This window comes from Macrobrachium nipponense, chromosome 28, assembly GCF_015104395.2.
Source record: "Macrobrachium nipponense isolate FS-2020 chromosome 28, ASM1510439v2, whole genome shotgun sequence".
NCBI classification, from domain to species: Eukaryota; Metazoa; Arthropoda; class Malacostraca; order Decapoda; family Palaemonidae; genus Macrobrachium; species Macrobrachium nipponense.
In genome coordinates, this window is record NC_087217.1 from 39051612 (window position 1) to 39075026 (window position 23415).

Below are 23415 nucleotides of genomic sequence, written 5' to 3' on the forward strand. Positions count from 1 at the left end.
ATTTTCGTATTGCTTTACAAGATCACAAGAAGAATCTGAAACTGAGCCCAGACTCTTTCACCACGCGTGCGCGGTTCTCTTTTTTTTGGAGACGTTTGTATGGATGCGAATTTAGTCTGCGTTGGCGGATTTGCTAGTTTTAATACTTTCTCATATTCTAACAACGATACTTATGGTATCATTTTGTGTCACATTGATGTGCCCTCATTTGCTCATCCACTAGAAAGGAAAATCTGGACAAGACATCATGGGAAAAGTAGAGCAAGCTAAGCAGTGCTTCGTGTCCATTAATTGATCATGCAAATCTTAATCCACTTTAAATATCAGGGAAAATCTGCGGTACAATTACTCCAGCTTATGAATCATGATGGAGGTCAAAATGGCGTCACAGCAACAAAGTTCATGTTTTCAGATGTATTATCCCAGTACCTGGAGAGAATCCTTTCCTCGGGACTTGAATCAGAGACCGTCCACTGTGCAGTTAATCTGGGTCATCCTGAGAGATCACTTGACTTTGTCACCAGCCGATCTCCGATTTTTCGGTTTCCTCCAGATTTTGTCATCAAGCGAAAGAGAGCGACATCCACCAACGTCTTTATGATGTGTAGATCTGATCCGCGTTTTTATTTATATTGAATGAAAAGACAAAAAATAGATATCATTATTAACAATGCATAGAAACCCATGCGATAAATCAACTGCAGTAACATAAAGCTTATTCATTTAATGAAAGCATTTCCTTGGGTGGACTGGCAGGACTTGAGTTTCGAAAAGCCTTCTCCCGAAACTCCGCTAAGTCGACCGTCTTACTCTGAACAACCCTTGCATCCGAGTGTAAAAAAACGCACATTATTTGACCCTTTCATCCCCGAGTAATAAATTCGTTAATGATCAACTTCCTTATCCTCTCTCTCTCTCTCTCTCTCTCTCTCTCTCTCTCTCTCTCTCTCTCTCTCTCTCTCTGTAGAAGGATACTCCCATGATGATGTTAATCTTTATTAACAAAACCATAACTGTAGACATTGAATGCTTGAGATGTAATATATTATTTAACGATGTCAAGTTCCAATGCAAAGTTGATGCTCCAAGTTTGAATGATTTGAATTCTAGCAAATGAGTCCAATAATAATTCCTTAAAAAGAGAAGTGTTCAAATGTTCCTCCACTAAATAAATTAGGAGCCCTTATAATATGCTTGTTATTTCATTGTAGTTTCTTAGCGTTTGATGCAGAAGGTACTGTAGAACGCTGTCAGATTCTGATCTTTACGAGCAGTCATGCCATGCACAGCGCTGTCACTGCCAGTGCAGTGCAGAGGTCGTTTATTGATTTCAGATCATGGGCTGATACTTAAGCGAATGTCGTTATAAATGTCATGACCAAGTCCCACCTGTTCTGGTAACTACTATCAACAAATAAGTAAAAACTCGAGTTTTCTGTACGGCGTATAATTCTGTACGAAACTCTCAGCCACGGTCCATGAACCTTTCATCTACTGCCCGGTGGTGGCCTGTGTTGTTGGCAACTATAGGTTAAAGTTAGCCATGAGGCTGGCACGATCATGGCTAACTTTAACCTTAAATAAAAAAATATAAAAAAAACTTCTCAGGCTAGAAGGCTGCAATTTAGTAGTTTTGATGATTGGAAGGTGGATTATTTACATATGAATTTGCAGCCCTCTAGCCTCAGAAGTTCTGGAGATCTGTGGGCGGACAGAAAATGCTGACGGACAAACAAACAGCCATCTTCTACAGAAAACTAAACGTATTCAGTTTCACCCAATTGATACATTGTGACAAATGGAGAACTTTATTGACAATACATAAAATGTCATTTGTTCAACGAAGGAACTGCCGTGTCTTTGCAAACAAAACAAGTTCAGTAGAAGGATCTGTAACATTTGTCAATATTAGGGAGGCTCATCTTCCGATCATCTTTTGTTCTGTATTCATCGTAGTGGCGATCACGAGAGAAACTGAACTTGAACTGAACCAGAATTTTATATGTACTGTATATATCTTCCTGTTAACTTTTATGAATGTCATCCTTTACTGAATACGTGGCATTTAAAATTTTAATAAAATTAAAATTTTAGTAAAGAGAGAGAGAGAGATAATTTTTCACAGTAAAATATACCCATACATTCATGTTAAGGATTAATCATTATTTATTCCCTTCTACTTCTATTTTTACGGATGTGTGTGTGTGTATGTACGTGTATATATTTCCCATGTACTTCATAATGCGAGGAGGTTATCTTTGGGAGAAGTATAAATTACACCGCTCTCACTATAAAACATGTAATTAAAACTATTAAGCGGCGATACCACCGAGACGAGGTCCACGAGATGAATCTTAAGATGGCAGAGGTCTGGAGGGCGACATCTCTGGGAAGGAAGTGTCCGTAACGCTATAATTTCGGGCATCCGCGGATGGTGGATGGTGGGTGGTGGGTGGCGCTGGAGGAAACCTGCCAGGGTTGGGGCCGTTTTGATCCGTGCAGACTGTGACAACTACGATTGAAATCGGCATCTTCTGTTCTCCTAACCCGTCGTCTGTCACCCGGAGTCACTTTGGTTTATTATGGTCTCTCAGTTGAAGGTTTCTTGTTATGTAGTTTTCTGTAAAAGAAAATCATTGAGATGGCTGTTGGTCTGTCCGTCCGTACTTGTTGTGTCCTTCCTCAAATCTTACAAACTACTGAAGCTAGAGGGCTGTAATTTCGTGTGTTGATCATCCACCCTCCTTCATCAAACATACCAAATTGCAGCCTTCTAGCCTCAGTAGTTTTTATTTTATTTAAGGTTAAAGTTAGTCATGATTGTGCGTCTGGCACCGCTATAGGGGCCAACAACACAGCCCACCACCGGGCCGTGGCTGAAACTGAGACTTTCATGGGCCTGGACTGAGAGTTTCATGCAGCATTATACTCTGTTCAGAAAACTCGATTGCGCCGAAGAAACTTCGGCATATTTTTTACTTGTTTCTTTTTATCTCTGATTCATTTCAAATGTACTGGCTTTGCCATAACACAGGTTATCAAGGCCAATAAACAAAATTGGAGATAATGAACAAAAGTGTTGCTCAATCAATCACAATAAATAGGTTGTTGAGGTACTAAGGAAGAACTTTCATACAATCCAAACGCATGTAGATATTAACTTAAAGATAATCGACTCATAGTTGCATAGAATGACTTCTGAGACATAATCCAGTCGTCAGTGATACTGATGATCCCAAAAGAATGGTAGTGTTTTCCTGCCTGAACCTATGAATCTCCGTTTCTCATTTCCGGAATCATTTACCTGCTCAAACCGAACATTGCAAGATGCATGCCATCAACAAACTCGTTTTCCGGGAAATATATTAATGTGATAAACAAGAGACCATAAACTAAATCTCTTGGACAATCAGTTGTGAATGGACGGATTTATCTGTCTCCCTCGCCACAGATTTGGTTTTTTTTAATTGTTCTGTTATTTGTTCGCCAACGATGTGTTGCTGTCACCTGTTTTCAATCAATTGTAAACCTAGGTTCATTGTACAAAGGAAAATAATGAATATTCTAAACGGTATTTGAAATAGAATATAGTGACCCATCATAGTTATTGATTTTCCAACAATACTCAGACGAACTAGGTTTCCTCTTCTGAATAATAAAGATATTAATAATAATTTGTTGATGTAGTATAATTTATATATAATATATATATATATATATTAAATATATATATATATATATATATATACATATATAACATTAATAATGTGGTTATATATATATACATATAAATACTATTATTATTATATACATATATATATATATAATATATATAGATATATATATATATATGTAAAACGTTCGGATAAAATCTAATTGCTTGTGGCTCTGTACCTGTCTTCGTGACACCTCTCCTTTCTTCTCATGCTATCAGTGATTGAGTTGCTTTGAGAAGTCAGTCGTGGTGTGCTAATCAAGTAAATCGGATTAAACAACTTTTGACAACGACTCTGGTGGACGCGACCTGTTGGTGTGATTTGGCATCCTGATACCAACTTGGAATCACGTCAATGACAGAAGGTTAACCGTCTGTGTGACGGAGAGCTCTTGAGCCCCACAATGCCACTGACTTTCTGATAATACCTGACTATCTTGAGGTGAACAGTGGTTAGGATATATATATATATAATATATATATATATATATATATATATATATATATATATATATATATATATATATATATATATATATATATATATATATATACATAAATAAAGGTTTTTTGCCACGAAGGAAAAAATGAAAAAGCGAGATAGCCAAGTACTTTCGGTCCTGTTCGGACCCTTTGCCTCAGTAAAGGGTCCGAACAGGACCGAAAGTACTTGGCTATCTCGCTTTTTCATTTTTTCCTTCGTGGCAAAAAAAACCTTTATTTATACATAGCATCACGTTTTATATACTTCGTGATCAAGTTATCATATATATACATCTATATATCATACATCATAATATATATATATATATATAATATCTATATATATATATATATGATATATATATATATAATATATATAATATATATATATATATATATATATATAATATATATCTTCAAAGAAAGTTTCTTTCTTTGAATTCCGTTGTCGCGACGTTATATGAGTACTTCAGAGATCTCTGAGATAATTTTTTAGGTCGTTCACATACCAAAATAAACGCGGCAGCAAAAGACTAGCGACGAAATGTGAAGTTAAAATAAGATAAAAACTTGTGCCATTGTCTAGAATGTTGACTGAGAAATGGAAGTTGATACTTCAGAGACGATGACCGTACAAAGAATACGGTATAAGCTACGAAATATAACCATAGTTACATTTATTTTAAACATAATAGTAAACTAAAGTATTATCCAAAACTAATAGCAACATAGCGTGGTGTGCTATATACATGTATATATATCATATATATACATATATGTATACTATATGCTTAAAAATCACAGTAGATGCGTAGATGCACGTGACTTTATTAAATAAGCGAATACCGCAGGAAAATGACAGGCAGAAATCCAAGCGCTTTCGTCTTCACTAAGACATTGTCAAGGAACAAATTTCCTTGACAATGTCTTAGTAAAGACGAAAGAGCTTGGATTTCTGCCTGTCATTTTCCTGTGGTATTCGCTTATACACACACACACATACATACATATATAATATATATATATATATATATATATATATATATATATATATATATATTATATATATATATATATATATATGTGTGTGTGTGTGTGTGTGTGTGTGTGTGTGTGTGTGTGTGTGTGTGTGCGTGTGTGTAGTATAAAGAACAACAAATTATTATTATTATTATTATTATTATTGTCATTATTATTCAGAAAATGGAACCAACCTAGTCCGTCCGAGATTTTTGGAAAACCAAAAACTATGGTCAGTCACTTTGAATATTCATTTTCTTGTGTAAAATGAACCTCGGACTACGATTTATTTCAAATCTTTTTCTGGGAGGTGTTGAAAAACAAGTTGATATGAAATAAATGAAAATGTGACGACACCAGGTGAATTTTAACTTTGATTTGAGAAAACAACAAACAAACTTTTATTTGAATCGAGCAAGGAGAATGAGGAAGATTCTGAGAATGTACTGAGATGAATGAAGTGTAATGATTGTTGTCGTCTGATGTAGCTTTGAAATTCAGTAGCTTTGAAATTCAGTGACAGAGAAAACGGGATCTTTTCCAGCCATTAACTTTAAAGCCTATCTTATTAAGTTATGACTGCTTTAACATTCAGTTGTGCTGCTGCATTCAATTTCCTCTCGTGAACGTAAAACAGAAAGGAAAAAAAAGAAAAAAAAAACACTCCAAAGAGATTGAAGGATTAGAGGGAAGATCAGAGCCAGGAATCTCTTGTGCTAAAAACCTGTTGGTCTCGATTGAGTGGCTTCTCTCAACTTTTAACACCCGAACGTTAAAACCTCCCCTTTTGTAGTTTTACGAGCACTTCGCCTCCCACCGGACACTTCAGGCCTAAGATGTGTGTACTCAGAAAATGGCTTTACCTAAAAGGATTCACTTTATTCATATGAGGAGGATTTGGTTAAGGTGTGGCGCTAACAATCGCTACACCTTGCCTTTCGACGTTTATTCCAGTTTATAATGTCACTAGAACATTCTTCGTGACATTTTACACAGTAGTGAGCAATTTCAGGAAAAGAAACTAAAGGCAAATTGAGATTTAAAAAATACTCAGGATGAACACAAAAACCTCGCAAAATGGTCTCCATCACCCATATTTTCACATGAGCGTAAAACTTGATTGTTGTCTGTGACGAGACACCTGATCTCTTGTGGACCAGGTGTTTTGCAAAGAACACGTCAGTTTTACGCATGGAAATCCTGTGGACAGTAATAGACAAATCATTCTTAAAAGTTATGGCCATTTTTTTACTTGACAGGCTCAGTCTTCATAAAGCAAAACAACAAAATCGCGAATGAGTTACGCCCAAACGATGGCGTATGAATTAAGAGAGCTACTTGAAACACGATCAAAATTGAGAAAATAATGATTCAGTCGAAGTTAACCGATTGATAAGCGTGACGACCTCTCAAAATCATAGGCAACGGAATTCACCTTGACTTAAACACCGATACATAAAGAGGGCGTGGCCAGTAGAAGTGATTCCCTGCCTGCGCAGATAAGTCTTAAAATTTCTAAGGGTTTTAGGTCCGTTTTTATTTTTCCTTTGGTATGTAATGATCATTCATTTAAGACAGACAATTATATTATTTTCTTCTACATATACATGTGTATGCATAGTATGCTCATCAATAACAAACAGTGATGTTCGCTCACATGCATACGTGTAGGAACATAAATTAAAAATTTCTGATAAGAGTAAAGTTTCTAAGATTGCTGTGTTAGATAGATCTTAAGTAAATGGAGAATGTTTCCCCCACCGATAGAGTTCTAATGGCCTATATAATTGTTCCGGAAGAAACTTTTTTTTTTTTTGTCTAGTGTTGCTTATATAACATATTTTTAAAGTTTATAACCATTGTTGTTTGAAACTAGATTAATGACGTCCAATCCATCAACCCTGTACGTTGAAAGCTCTGATTCCATTCTGCATCCATCCAACCAAAATTCGTAACAATAAGGAGCGTTTCTGAAAGTTATACAATGATTGTGTTTAATGTGAAATAACATGTTCAATGATGTTTCTGATTAACACAGTCTGAATGTTTTTGTGTAATCTCTGTCGGTCACGTCAAACAGACTTTATATTTGACGATATGCTCTGTATCCGTAAATTTCAATGTCCTTTGCACATCATCCCTCCATGAGTCATTGAACATCTAATATTCATTTCAACAATACTTGAATTTCCTATTGTATTACAATTATGTAACAACATTTTTAATCGTCTTTTTTAGATAATATATCTCGCATTACATTTACTCACACTAAAATACAGTTAAAAGGATACAGTGTAATTATAAGTATCTTACACTCACGCTGAGAGAGAGAGAGAGAGAGAGAGAGAGAGAGAGAGAGTGAAAGGAGGGAGGGGGGGAGCGAGAGTTAGTCAAAAGAAGGGCTTTGTTGCATTGCCATCAAAGAACCTTCTATAAACTGAAAGCATCTTGTGCTGTAAAGAAAAAAAACACGGCAGACCTTATCCTTGTCTGTTGTGGCCGAGCGGAGCGGAGTCCCTCTTTCAGGAGAGCAAATCTGGCGACTGTGTTCAATAAATTCTGCACTTCAGAAAAAGGAGTTTTCACGCTGACGTTCATAAGATATTGGAAACTTCCCAAGACTCGACGCCATGTGGCCTTTTATGCCTTCACTTTCGTTTGGTTTTTGCAAAAATGTTTACGACAAACAGCCGATGTTTTGCATCAACTAAATAAATCATTTGTAGCTGATTTTATTTAGAAAAATATAATCTTTGATGTTGAATAGTCCATTATGTGGAGACTCATTTCGTCCATCATGAATATGGAGACCTGATCTTACCAGTCGCTGCTCTATCATGAAAGGCGCATTTAGCGAAGCGTATCTATTCCCTTATTATCATATAATAGGTAGCGCTTTTGTGTCGCGCTTCTGAAGGAAAAACCGAACACGGCCTTCCCATTATGGGTACATCGCATTTCCATTAGGAATCCGCAACCTTGAAGGACAGCCGTGGCGTAAGTAAATCCACTCTCTCGGGTTCGCTCGTCTGCAAAGCATCAAATGGCTCTCCTCCACTTCACTGAAAGGCGGCTACTCAGGTAGCCTTCGGTGCAGTGATTTTTTCTTGTTCTTCTTTTTCTTCTTCTTCTACTTCATTTCTTTGTTCCTGATATCTTGGGTATGTAAGTACAGAGTTATTTTTTGATGTTCTGGTCTGCAGCGTTCGTGATTGTGTGGAACGCCTTTTGGGTATAAGGGGGACATTGCACAAAAACAGATTACTTACGATACCAAGGTCATTCGGAATAGTCGCGATTATAATAACCTGTTCTTTTGGCTATAGCGAGGTTGCTTTCGGAATGCTCTCGTTGATTGGTTGAATGTAAAAGTAAGAACAGCAGCATTAGCATCACATTTCAGCTTGATGTAAGTAAAAGCCAGAGGGTCGACTGCTGAATAAAGTTCTGAAGGCAAAATTACATTACATGTGATGACCAGCTGAAAAGAAGCAGTCTTGGAAGTAAAATGTCAAATGTTTTTAAAATCAAGATCCGTAAACGCTGAAGTCGAGGGATATCTCCTGATTAACACCAGACTTATTAATTTCATGATTACCGGAAATAATTAGTTACTCAGTTTCTTCAACAAAATAATGCGTCTTCGATAAAATTCAGCAGCTTTCATAATTTTGGTCACAGATGTATCAAAAACAATTTATGTTCGATTGCTCAATAGATATTATACCTATTTCTGTTGCTACTCTTACGCTCACCACCAGCACCATCATAACCCAGTATGTATCCACCTTTGCGGAGTGTTTAGTTCAAGCCCTTGGGGATGACCGTAAAAACAATGACAGAAGACTGCAGATATCATAAAGACAAAAAATGCCGCCTTTTGTGTCCCTTTATGATATTTACAGCCTTTTGTTTATGTTTTTACGTCACCCGAAAGGGGCCTGTACTAAACATAACGCAATTCTTCGCTGGACGAGTGGTATTCGCGTTCGGCTGCCAATCCGGTGGTCCAAAGTTCGATTCCCGGCTCGGTCAACGCGGAATCAGAGGAATTTATTTCTCGATATAGTGTGGTTCGGATCCCACAATAAACTGTAGGTCCCGTTGCTGGGTGACCAATTGGATCCTAGCCACGTAAAAATATCTAATCCTTCTGGCCAGCCCTATAAGAGAGCTGTTAATCAGCTCAGTGGTCTGATAAAACTAAGATATACTTAACTTTTTTAACTAAACATGCCGCAAAGGTGGACACACCAGCATTTAATACCCAGCACCTACTGCCACCCATGTTGCTGTCATTGATTAAGCTAATAGTAACAACAATAATGAAAAAAACAGTCGTCCACTAGGATATAAAAGCAGCAGCCTTAAGAGTTAATGCGACTTGAAATAAGATCCTTGGTCTATCTCAGTTTCATAACATGAGCCGCTAAGTAGACCTGCAGTGAGAGAGATTTCTTTGTTGGCATCATTTTGGCCCTATTACCACGTCACGTAGCATTTGTGGTTGAATGAAGTTATACAACAGCATTTTAGAAATACTAAATGTATTCACATACTACGATATTCAATATATTTTCCTCCCTAATCTGTCGTATGCTATTTTATATTCTTGTTAACATATTTTTTAATGCCATCTGAATTTCTACATGGATAAATCGTCAACTTCAGCTGTACAACTTTCCAAATAAGAATATAAAGTAATTGTGTGTGTGTGTGTGAGAAAGAGAGAGAGAGAGAGAGAGAGAGAGAACGAGGATTCCAAGCCGGTAAAAATCTGTTTTATTGGCTGAACCATCTGGATTGTAATGGTAAAGTCGACCCTATGGTCATGACGCTGGAAGCTCGTTTCACTTGCCTCATATTTCATCATAGTTTACTGATATTCAATGAAGGGCCAGACATTAGAATGATGGATGGCCATCCAGACATTCACATGACAGGTTATAAACTAGGTCCAGGAGCTGTTTGTTCTCTCCCAAATCCTTCTACGGATTTTGCCTCTTGGCTTGTAGTGCATTTGTAAAACACTATAGAAATGTTCTATGTTTATGATATTTAGAAATATAGTTTGACAATTGGTTGTTATAATTCTTAATCAAGGAACAAGGCTACTTGCTGGCATAAGGCCAGCTTGATCTAACAAAGAAATCACCAGTAACCACTGGCTTTGTTTTAGGTTAAAGATTTAGAGAACTTGTAAGAGGGTAATGAATCACTCGTTTCTGATTATGCAGTTGTGACTTACAACACACTCCTAAGTTTTAGAATGTCTTCCGTGCCTTTTACAACCGAGAAGTACGTAACGACTAAGGCTGGAACGAAAACGCTTTGTTCTTATTTACCTTTCCATGTAGATCATGACCCGAATATTGATTAGGTCGTAAATCACCGTCTCTTAACACCTCACATTATATCTTCCTCTCTGATCTCATCCGTGAAATCGGGAGTCTGGACTTTGATCTGAGCTGCAGCCTTGTTCCCGATTCTTCAGACAGCTTTGCATTTCTCATTTTCTGCCGTGTTCGTTCTCTTCGGTGCGTTCGTTAACTAAGAAGATGGAAAAGATTGTTATTCTCGGAGTCCGGAGGTTGGGATGGGGAATTGAGAGCAAATCAAAGAATAATTCCCAGAAGAGGAGCTCCCTAAACACACGCTTATCAATAATTAATAATAATAGAAATCATTCGTTACTCGAAAAACTCGATTGAAGCTTCGAAAACGGAGACGAGTCAAGAAAAGTAGCTCCTCCAGAACAGAACCGACCGATAATATCCGTGAAGAACCCGCGGCAATTCTTCCCTTACATCCGTCACCGTCCCCTACAGCTCCTACCCCCACCCCTCCCAACCAACCACCTCCCCGAAAACCCACTAACCACGTCATCCATTAGTGATAGGAAATAAATCATAGACAGTCTACGGAATAAGGCGATCCGTCTGACCTATGCTTCACTCGCGCTTCCAGAGCTAATCCATTTTATCGATGCAATCCGAATGAAAACGCTCGATGGACCGACTGCACGAAAAGGTCAAAGACGGTCTTGTTGGCGATAGCTCGCTCTCTCCTCTCTCTCTCTCTCTCTCTCTCTCTCTCTCTCCTATTTTATCCAGTTTCTCGCCCTCAGCAATGAATAATTTAATTTACTTAAGTCTTTTGCCATCGATATAAAGAGAAGTAATACTTTCTTTTTAAATGTGAAATTAATGACCACAAATATTTCGGCTAGTTTAGGTCTTTGCCATTTTGAAGTTTTTCATTACGAAAGGATATTTTTCGTAGTCGCCCCCCCCCCCCCCCGGCCCCAACCCCGCCCCACCCAGGAATGAAACTACATTATGTAATTCAGTGGGCACGTCGAGCTCAGACTCGTATTGCGTCGAGAGTTTTCAAGTTGATTACATCTGAACATTTTGTTGTGGCAGTTGTTCCTCTCTCGGGTCAAATACAGAGGCATTTATGCTCGGTCACTGGTATTGGAACACGTCGCGTTTTTTCTTAGCGGGAGAGGCGGCTGGTAAGTGGACTTCCCTTGCAGGCTGAAGGGTGGAATCGCCGTCTTTGTCTTTGCTCTTCCATCGGGCGGGCATCCCCCTCTGCGTTGCTGATGCCACCCTACGCAATCGATTAGAGAGAGTATGATGATTTTTCATCGATGATATCTTATCTGGGTTACGATACGGGCTGAGTTGAAGCGGATCAGTCACGGTTTACAAAAGAAAAGAAAAAGGTAAACGGGAATATATCTGCCATCGTTGAATTTTTTTAAAATTTGTTACGTTCCCTCTTTCGTCGAGGTATCCATGAAGCAATGTTATTATTTTCATTTGCACTGATTAGTCCATTTTGTTCCTTAATTGACTCCGAAAATACATCATCAATTACTATTTTTCTTAAAGAAACAAGAATGTTTTCTCAAACCACATGTGTATTATTCGTAAGTGTTTTCATCACAAGACTGACAGTAAATCGGAAGAAACGATATAAGGGTTCTCACCAGGAATGACGAAACCGCGCGGAATGAGCCACATGATCTAACCATTCAAATGTGAAATCATCACTTTCTAATAAGGCTTGTGTCCCCCCCCCCACCCCATTGAAACAATCAGCTCATTTCCACAGAACTCTACTTCATGGGTTAATTATATGTACATGGGAGAAAATGTAAGTACGATATAATAGTCTAATTATATCATTTAGTCTCAATTTTATCGATAAAATATGCCTTCAATAATTCTAACTTTTTTCCTTTCTTTTTTATAAACTTGGCAGGTGAGTGTTTCAACCTTAGTTCCGATCACTGGTCTACCAATTTAGTTCCAGACGCTCTCCCACACTTAGAGAGCAGAGGCTTGTTTCAGCTATTCTGTTCATTATGATATACAGATAATTTCATATTGTAGCCATCAGTGTGCGCGTGTGTGTGTGCATTACCAATCACTCCAAAGCCTGCACTTCATCTGTTTCGTTTCGAAACAAGTATAATCATATGCACAATGCATAAAAAATACTATATCCTTACACAATTATTACATAAGATCATTTTATAGTAATTTGGGATCTGAATTTCGACCAATTGAGCAATATAGATTTCTCCGGCATTTCATCATGGGTCTTAATTTGTGCATTACAAATTACCTTCGAAATGCGTCCGCTCTTGAACGCATTCCAGCCTCGCTTTTCCATCAGAGAGTCAGTAGTAATAAGCTCTCAGAACAAATTATAGAGTTCATTGCCAGTGTCAAGGAGACGTTGCGTTCGGGCGCTCCCTTTCTCCTTAATAACCATTTAAGAAACTTGTCACTCATTCATTGAGCCATTCCTCTCTCATTCTCAGACATCACGTTGGGAGATTTCCTTTCATTTGCAGCAACTCATTTTCAACTGTAACCACTACTTCTCTTATTTTAAATAGAGAGGTATTATTACGATTACTTTTATTTCCTTCACTCATAACTTTGCTTTCAAGTTTACTCCCTGGTGAACTGGATTCAATAACAAGAGCAGCAGGATTAATGATGGTGATGTTTACAGAAGTAAATACGACGTTTGAAATCAGCTTTTGAACAAGCTCTGCTATCACTGCCACATACTAGAAGTGACGAACGAAAGCTCCACAAGACTGCAATGTGAAGTATGATTCAACTAAGTCATTTTGATGGTTTTGTGGCTCTACTCGACAAAAAATATCATCTTTATACCATTCGAAAAATAATGAAGTTAACAAGTGAAAACAGGATGTTTGCAGCGGAGTTTTACTTATTGGTAGATGTAACGACGGGATACTAAAATTTCTTCGAAAGGTGTGTAAATGTGACTGCGTAACCTAAATCCCAAATTTCTCCAAATGAAAATAAGAGAATTCTCTCTCTCTCTCTCTCTCTCTCTCTCTCTCTCTCTCTCTCTCTCTCTCTCTCTCTCTCTCTCTCCTAAAACCACACGTGCACAGAGCACTAACTAATCTTGGCCCTCCCCTCGATTTAGCTCCCAGTTACCGTGTACACTTGGTGTTTACGTGTTTACGTGTGTGTGTGCGTCCGTCCGTCCGTCCGTGCGCATTCGAGACGAACAGAGAGAGAGAGAGAGAGAGAGAGAGAGAGATGTTGTTTATGTAATTCTTTCTTCTTTTTTTTTCTGTAATACCAATTTCTAAAGAGCATTCCTCTCCCTGTCTTGGCCTCGCACGAGACGCCGAGCCATATTTGAGGTTCACATGGCAGTAGTGCTTATTTTGGTAGCTGGCCATACCCAGAATCTTCCGCCTTTTTTGAAAATATAAATCTTCCCGCTCGTAACCATTCTTCGTAGGATGGTTAATTGAGATATACGGCCATCTGTGTAAAATCTGTCGGTTAAATGATTGTAGAACAATAAAAGGTTTAAATGTCTACGGTTGATATGCACAGGGAAGTTTTTACGGCAAAAAAATTTAGACGTGGAGTGGACATTGTTCATGAATAGGCCACAAGGTTTACGAACTAAAAAAAATATTCTCACACATAACATACATAATTATACTGTGCGTCACACCTGTGTGCTCGAATTTATTTTGATTAAATTCAACTGTCATTTTCTCTGCCTTTCCCACCCCGATAACAGCCGACTGACCGCCGGTCACACAAATGAGGCACAGCGGTTTTTAAGGAGCATCAAGCCCGGGCAGCTCTTTCCCGAACTGCAACCGAGTACCTAAACTTTCCAGAGAAATCGGGACGCCATATCTTAAAAACTAAACATAGAATCTTTTTGAAAATAATCTCATTATGTTTCCCACACCCAAATTACCTCTATTTCCAGTTACAACTAACTTAAACCAACTCAACCTAACCTAACCTAACTTAACTTAGGGGCAGGGCAAATAAACCAGGGCTGGTGCAACACTATCGTACATCTCGGGAATTTGCAGCAAGTCAAACAACGAGGACCCCCGAGAGAAAGAAAAAGTGCACTTACAAGCGCACCCCTGGTTTTCTCTCTTACACTTAATTTAAGAGCTGAAGTTCAATGAAAAATGAATTTCCATTGAATGTCCCTAAACCTTTTTACTTAATTTTTAAACTTTCAAACTTGATGTTTGTAAACGTGAAACGCACAGTCCACAGATTTTAATCGCACATGAGTATTGAAGATACATACATACATATATGCATACATCAATAGAGGGATCCACAGTAATATCCTTGTTTATCTAGATATAATATATTAATACAAAGCTTAAAGCTTTCGTCCATCCTCCTGTGGACTTGATCATTTTTTTTTTTTTCTTTTTTTTTTTTTTTTTTTTTTTTGCTTAGTGATCAAGTCCACAGGAGGATGGACGAAAGCTTTAAGCTTTGTATTAATATATTATATCTAGATAAACAAGGATATTACTGTGGATCCCTCTATTGATTTCTTAGAAGCACGATACAGTGTTTTTATATTGCATATGCATACATATTTACAAAGGACGAATACGGATCGCCTACCTTGAATATTAAACTCGAAATAGAAATATATTGCCATTTTCTTTCCATATAACGTAATTATAATTCCGCACTACATACACCGACCAACGAGTCAACAACTATGGTCGCGACCCTGACAAAATCATTCGGTGAAGTTTATGGCAACTTCTGCTTTTGGTACCAGTGTCAAATTAAATCTGATTAACGGTAGCTAAAATGGGGGGGAAAGAGATAACCATAATTGTGACGCCGATTTAAAGACTTAAATCAGTTGATCAGTTCGATTAATCTGTCTCCTGAATAAACATCCACAAACAAAGAATATGTGCAAGAGCTCGTCAAGCTTTGCTCCTTATATTATCTTCCTTCCTTTTTGCAACATCAGCAAAGGAGGTCAGTTGCGCGTCAGTTCTTTCCAGTAAAGATGATCTAGAACTTCAGGGAGCCTTATGGGAACGTAAATAACTGAAGCGTATCAATTCGTATTTTTATTATATATCCCTTTCCTGCTTTTTATTCAGATTTAAAAGTTCTTTCAACGATTACGATAGAAGAAATCCTCACAAATGCCCTACAATATGTTACTGAGCCGAATGGAGATCAGAATAGAGAAGGAGCAGAGGGAATCCGTAGATGCGACGCGCCCAGATGCACCTGACATGTCCGCCTCAAATCAGAATCCCCGGCAGTTCTTCAGTTGGGATCGTTTCCTTCTGCAGGATTTCGCTGCAGCAGGACAGAAAGTGAAAAATGTTCCAACTGAAAATACATTTCATGACAATGTTCACATACATTCACTTTTAGTATGCAAAAAAATCATCATTTAATTATGATATATACACTGGTAATTAGGAGCAACTTTGCCATTGTGACAAAGGAAAGAGCTTTGGATCCGAAAAACCTGTATCATGATACTTTACTCTTAATGCACTCATGAAATAACCAGAAAGAAAACCATTGACTGTGTTGGAGGGACATTGAAGTAGCCCCTGCGTCGATCACGAACGGAAGACTTCTATTTCCTTCCTTGCTTTTTTTCAGGAATTCCAAAGTGTGCATAACTGTACTTTTATATTTGTTATTGTATCTATTTTACGTTTAGATATTCCTCTAAGAATTTCCGGTCACTGGAAATACTAAAACATGAGAATTTTTTCATGGACTATGCTTTTAAAGATAAGACAGAAAAGGATAAGATTACTGAGACAATTAAAATTGCAAGTACATACACCAGAGAAATGAGTAAATCTGACGAGTTCTCATATGCTGGCAACATGGAGGCTTCAGGAGATGGCGGGGGGGAAGCTTCTTGGAGGTTCATCGCACCGTAAGCTGTTATGATTCTGTTACAGGTTAAGTCACTGTGCATCGAGGCGAGCGCTCCATTAAGCCCCCGGAACAATAAGCGCCATCTCTCATGTCTTGACGGCAGACCGAATCGCTGGGTGGAGTCAGCACGAGACAAAGAGTAATTGTGGCAATCAGTTTCGAATTCCGCTCGATTTTTCAGACTTTTCAGGCTTTGTGCCTCTTTTCCTTTCTTTTTCTTCTTTTTCTGAGTGCGACTGAGAGCACCCCCCAAGTTTAGTTATATGTGTCCTCATCTGTATTCACTGTATGTTAATGCCGATCCTGTGTATGAACGTATGAATGTTCGCATATTTATTCATCAAGAATGCCCTATTACGGGTTACTGAAATCTCTATTATATATATATATATATATATATATATATATATATATATATATATATATAGATTATTACATATCTATATATATATATATATATATATATATATATATATATATATATATATATTACTGTATAACTATTGGTAAGTTAGGACTCGATTATTATATATCTTTATAGATTTTAAACTTAAGACAATAATGACTTGTCTTCTGGCATTATTATTATTATTAGTACCTGCAGTAGATTTAGGGCCAGAACATGTGTTTTTTTTTTTTTTTTTACAGTTTTTTTTCTTAAGGACACACAGCAGCATTTGTGCATTTTGCATTATATAAGAAGAATTTTTTTTTTTTTTATTTATATAAAATCTCCTTATTTTTATAGCAATTCTTTTTTCTCGGAGAAGAAAGATGATGTAATTATTGTCCTGTATTTATTTATTGAAAAGGATGGTACAGACATTCCGGAATATTTTTATTTTCCTAATATAAATATACTGTGCACAAAAAGAACACATTAGAATATACAAGAAGTTCAATATAGTTTAAACTCTGCTGAGGAAATCGTGATTTTTTTAATGAAGGTGTTTACGAGAGGGACTCATTACTATTATTATTATTATTATTATTATTATTATTATTATTATTATTATTATTATTATTATTATTATTATTATTATTTCAGGAGGTGGTAAGATCAGCCTCCAGCGTGATCTTCGCAGCCACTCGAGGGAGAGCCAGTTTTCGAAGTGTGAGCGTATTAGTCCCTTCCAGTTGGAGCCCGACCTCCTGCCCAACCTTATGGAACCTGCAAGAAGCCATTAGCGAAACCTGGGATCGGTCTGACCTGAGGGTCACCCTGGGTAAGCACCCACGCCACGGATCAAGACCCTGGACCTTGCATACCAAAGGCTGCGGCAAGACTGGAGATTACATCTCAATGGGCCATGAATCGATGCTTGTGAACGACACTCTTAACAATGGTAGGAAAATTATTCTTGTAAATGTCTGAGAGAGAGAGAGAGAGAGAGAGAGAGAGAGAGAGAGAGAGAGAGAGAGAGAGGTTTATCTTCAGAAAATGAATGGGTTAGGTCCGGAAATATAAGTTGGGAAAATCTTACCTTGGAGCATTCTTTTAACAGTTCCTTTTTCTTTTTTTTTTATTCAATGTTGTTAACTACAATTAAAATTCTACCTCTAATATTTAGATAAAATAGTGTTTCCAAATCGCATTTTTCAACCATATATATATATATATATATATCTATATATATATCATATATATATATATTATATTATATAATATAATATATATATAGATATATATATATATATATATATATATATACGGTTGCTACAGCTGAGAAAAACTGATTCTTTATTTGGGTTTATTATTAAAAACTATATCACTGAATAGTCATTTCATTAATTTAGATCATTTTCACCCGTTCTCGTTTACGGATAGTAGTGTTGAGAAAATTCCACCTTTTCATTCTCTTGCCTTTTGCAATAGCCCTGCTCCTTTACATTGTCAACCGAATGTTTAGTTCAATGCGTCTCTCGGTAGTTAATGTCGCCAAATAAAAATCTTTGAACCGGTGACTTCCCTCGTGGGTCGCAGATTCCAGAAGAGCGAGCTGGAAAAGGGCGAACGGCGTCGGCCGCTGTGCAACCAGTGCAGTGGAGCGTATTACATACCAGGAAAGCTCGGGACGAGTGTTGGGTCATGTTGGTGAAATAACACCGCGTCCCACTTCCCTTAATACTACTGCAGGACGGTGCCCAGGCTTGGTCTCAGGTTCTTACCTACCCGGGCATACTACTACTACTACTACTACTACATATGTGCATCCGAGGCAACATTTCCTGGTTGCTGTCAGTTTTAGCTGGAAATGAATAGAATGATGTTTTTTTATTGTTTCTCGGAGATATCATTTTTCTTTAGTATGAATGCATTTTTGGAAATAACATTCAATTGTGTTATTGCTTTATTTCGTGCAATATGGGATAAGTTTCTTTAGCTTGCATATATATAAGTGTCTTCCTTTGTATGTATATGCTTTAAAAACTACTCCTTTCATTTTAATAATTTAATGTAATCTACTTTTTACTAACTCAAAAAATCACTGGTCTTTTGGTACATAGGGCGAATGATTATGAAAAGATGTCATAAGATATAGGGTCAATGAACGATAGAAATTGATTATCGGTTTTAACGATCACTTGGATTTTTAGTGAAGTCCTTCAAAAGGTGAAAAACAGCCAATGCCAAATTCTTTCAAGTTGTTGCAATCGGTGCCTCGTGAACATCACCGAACAAAGCTCAGAATCTTTGGTGACAAAGCCAAGCATGAGACACCTACAGGTTATATTCCACGTTACTGTCGTTACATCACTGAAGTAGAGAACTGAGAAAACTGTTAAAAAAAATGGTTAGTAATATATGATAACAATAACTGGACAAGAGGAGATTGAAGGGACAAAAAAACACTCGCAGACAAAATTAAAAGAATGAATAATCAACAGCGTACCACTGGGTGATTCCAGCCTTAGCAAGATTACTTATTTCTTTTAAGTGAAATTCTTAAGACTTTTGACCATGGGTACAATAATTCTTTTTCATTTCGTTGTTTAAGTAAATCTTATTGTGCAAGGTATTCAATATGAGACGTTGGAAATGTTGAGATTATTTTTCTGTCTATTGTTTTGTAGTACTGTGCCACTTATGAGATATGCAGTAGCAGGTTGACACTGTCAAAACAGGTGGTATGGATCACTCAGATACCAACTCTAAAGGTAACCCAATAAACATCTTTATCGGAGCAGCAGCAAATCAAGTCCTATACATTTCATTATTCCCCTCGCACTCTTTCGATTTGTATAATGATTCAGCGAAGGAGATGAAGAATTTCATACTATGATGAAAAATGGTAGTTACCTTTGGAGGAGAAGCAAGAACATGCGATGAAAAGAAATAAGACGAATGGAAGGGAAGGAAGTGAGCGAGAGATTTAATTAAAGGAAGCCACATCAGAAGTCACTTTTGTCAGGGGATTACCATTAGTTCCTCCGGGGATAAGTCCGAGATTAATGACGAGAGAGGTAAAAGTCTTGGATGCTGAACAACGACATCTTTCTGCCCAAACACGGACCCCACCTCCAACCCCTAGCACCCTCTCCCCACATAACTACTGAATACCAACTGGTTTGACTATGAGGACTTTCCAGTGAGCTCCATTGTCGCCTCTAACTCTGTTTCGGGACGCCAAACACCATAATACCCGCTACCGTACCTTCCTTCCTACAGATTATTGGAAAGGGCCTCAGTCCAGTTCTAAAGCTTCCTTAATCTGCTTCCTGTAGTCCATCCAGTATCAGTTGATTTACGCCTTATCCTTTCCTAATCTTGTTGTGCCAACAGATCGTTTCTGAAATAATTTCCCAAGAAGTGCCCAGGGTGTTTAGAGTGGATTAAATAAGGATTCATGAATAGATTATAATCACCAAGAGTAATGGGAATCCGGGTATAATTGTACTTCCCCGGGCCGATGCTTTATATAGAGAAGTAGCACATTCAAGATCTACGACTTGGTCAATCTTAATCCTTTCGTCCAGTAGGCATAATACTCCCCGTGTCCTAAACCTATACCACAGGAGAAGGACCACAAGGAAAACATTACCTAAAACCACAGTGGAGATTGTTTTTTAAAAAGAATATTGGCAATTTGTATCTTAGTTTCGTAATTATTATTATTATTATTATTATTATTATTATTATTATTATTATTATTATTATTATTATTATTAATTAAACATGAAACAATAGTTCCGTGGAACTATAAACACAAAAAGACCAATCACCGAGTTAATGAGACCTCAAGGTAATTGAATGATTTTTCCCAAAATAAAACAGTAGCTAGGGGATGTAGGGAAATGTAAAGTTATAATAAATAAAGAATTACAGTTTTGAAAAATGCTATCAGAAAACAGTGGCAATATACAAATGATAGGTTTGACTCCTGCACTCGATAAAAAAAGAAATGAAAGAAATGACTCTGGAGAGGTATTGCGTCTTGGTCTTTTCAATGTTTGTCATGGATATTTCATTCAGAAAACAGAAACAGAAACACACACATGTACAGACGTACACACACACATACACACACACGCATATGCACACACACCCACACACGCACATGCGCACACAGACACACACACAGACACACACTCACACACACACACACACACATATATATATATATATATATATATATATATATATATATATGTATATATATATATAATATATATATATATATATATATATATATATATATATAGATAGATAGATAGATAGATATATATTAGTATGTGTGTGTTAATTTCGGGAATCTTTATGGAACACAGGTAAAATAAAGTGTAGTTGTAAATCACGTTTATCATAGGTACAAAAGCACCTCACCAAACCGCGTTTCGGGAGTGATTTTCAGTTGATCAAATGTAAGAGGATCCCATTGTGAAAGGTGTCCGAGTTTGAAGGGAGCGCACATACTCCAGCACGAAACAACTCGAAAGAGAAGTCGGAAGAGCAGGTGTGATTAAGAGACGCGGAGGCATTCGTCTCGGAAATGACGTCGATGTTGATTGACTCTTGATTAATTCAGGGACGCCAACGAAATGCGATGACTCAGGAAGAATGGGCAGCCCGAGGAGGTCCTCTGCGCCACCTCCTCTTCATTGAGGGACACATGGTGCTTTGATGAACTTTGATTTCGTTGACGATTATTTTTTAGATTTTACAAGTAGTTATCAGCGACCTCTTTGCCATTTAATGTTGATACCTTATTTATGTACTTATTCATTTATTTTAAGTGACTTTCCTCTTTTCCTCAAATTTGCCTTGGGATTAAATGAAAAACCTACAATTGATATCTATGTATACTTAGATTGTAAGATCCCGAGATGGCAATATACTGGAACCATGACGACCGTCTTCTCATCTCATCCATTCTCATGTTCTTTAGCGTATTTCAACAGTCCCTTGAAGAAAAAAATATGCGCTTTCGCCAGGCCTAATAACATGGCTACAAGCCGTAAAGATTTGCGACGAGAGAGAGAGAGAGAGAGAGAGAGCGATAGCAGCTATAATAGAGGGGCTGGCCATATATCCTAATCAAGTTGACAATAGAAGCTCCCTTTTCACGGGGATTTCTTAATAGTAAGTTTGGTGGATAAGGACACTTTAGTTGACGGTCACGGTGGGGAGAGGGAGAGTGCCCACCTGTCCCCACACACTGTTTATTTTCTGGAAGGGAACAAAGGCCCTAACGATGAATTGTACGTCCTGTGAAGTGGATCCTGGAAAGAGGAGAAAACATATGAACTTTAGTAGTGCTGGAATGTGTCTCCTCTTTATTTATATTTTGCCCTCGATCGTCTGCTGGAATGTAAAAATACCGCAATGAGACAAGAGTCAACACTTGATCGCTCCTTTCAAGTCTTGAGATTGATTTTCCTCCTCATTAACCGGCTATCAATGTAGTGAATAAATAGCGTTCAGTTTTGTGTTTTTTTATGCGTATCGCACAGTAGTTAAGTGGTATTCTCTTCTTCTCTCTCGTCTCTTCTTCCTCTCTATCTCTAACTCATCTCTCTCTTCTCTCTCTCTCTCTCTCTCTCTCTCTCTCTCGGTCCAAATAGGGAAACATGGAAAGTACATTTTGAAGTTTTCAAGGCAGATAGGCTCGGTTTCAATACATGCATACAATTCCGAAAAGCCCTTTCATTTGTTTCCTGACAATTTTTCGGTATTATAAGAACATTTCCAAACCATCGCTAATCATTTGCTAATGAAGATGCATTGTGGGGCTGGTACGTGAAAAACGAGGGATGAGGCAGGAGGGAAGGTAGAGGCCAATCCTCACCCCTTCCCCAACAGCCCCCTCCTCATTCATGAGTTACGGCGCTCATCATCTTTCATCGGGTTGAAAGAAAGATTCGCAGCGCTCACCTTTTGTACACAAGCGTTCAATGATTTGCGGCTTATGAACTCATCTACCCCCACCCCTTCCTCCTCATTCCCCTCCACATTGTAAGCCCCGATGCTAACCCCACCCATCTCTCTCTCTCTCTCTCTCTCTCTCTCTCTCTCTCTTCTCTCTCTCTCTCTCTAGACATAATGATTCGCTTCTTTGCATTTAAGAAAAACGTTGTCAGTTTAATAGTTTTTAACTTTTATTGAATATTCTCCCCTTGATTCTTAAGGAAATGGCAACTAATAGGAATGAATTTTGCCTTGATCAAACAACAATTAAGTGAATATAAATACATGATGGGAAGTAAGACTTATATACAACGCATACCAAAGAATTAATTTTTCTTACAAATAATGTAAGACATCAAGTTCTTCACAAAAGCAATGACTTCAATCAGCTTCATTAATATTTGCTGTCTTTCGAATTTGCTGTTATAGCTATGGATGTCTTTGACTGAAAGAAACGGAAGAAAATAGAAATAATATTCTGGCCTCATGTCATGACCGAGAGGACGTGATCGCGT

At 37.6% G+C, this 23415-nt stretch overlaps 1 protein-coding gene across 1 annotated transcript in view; it reads left to right on the plus strand.

The window, feature by feature from the left end:
• The window catches only part of LOC135201677 (calcium-activated chloride channel regulator 1-like), a 63670-nt gene that overhangs the window by 29349 nt on the left and 10906 nt on the right, over positions 1-23415 (plus strand). Inside the window, exon 3 of the mRNA XM_064230801.1 lies at positions 17543-17840. Coding sequence (XP_064086871.1) covers positions 17543-17840 — 298 coding nt within the window. The remainder of the gene's footprint in view (positions 1-17542; positions 17841-23415) is intronic.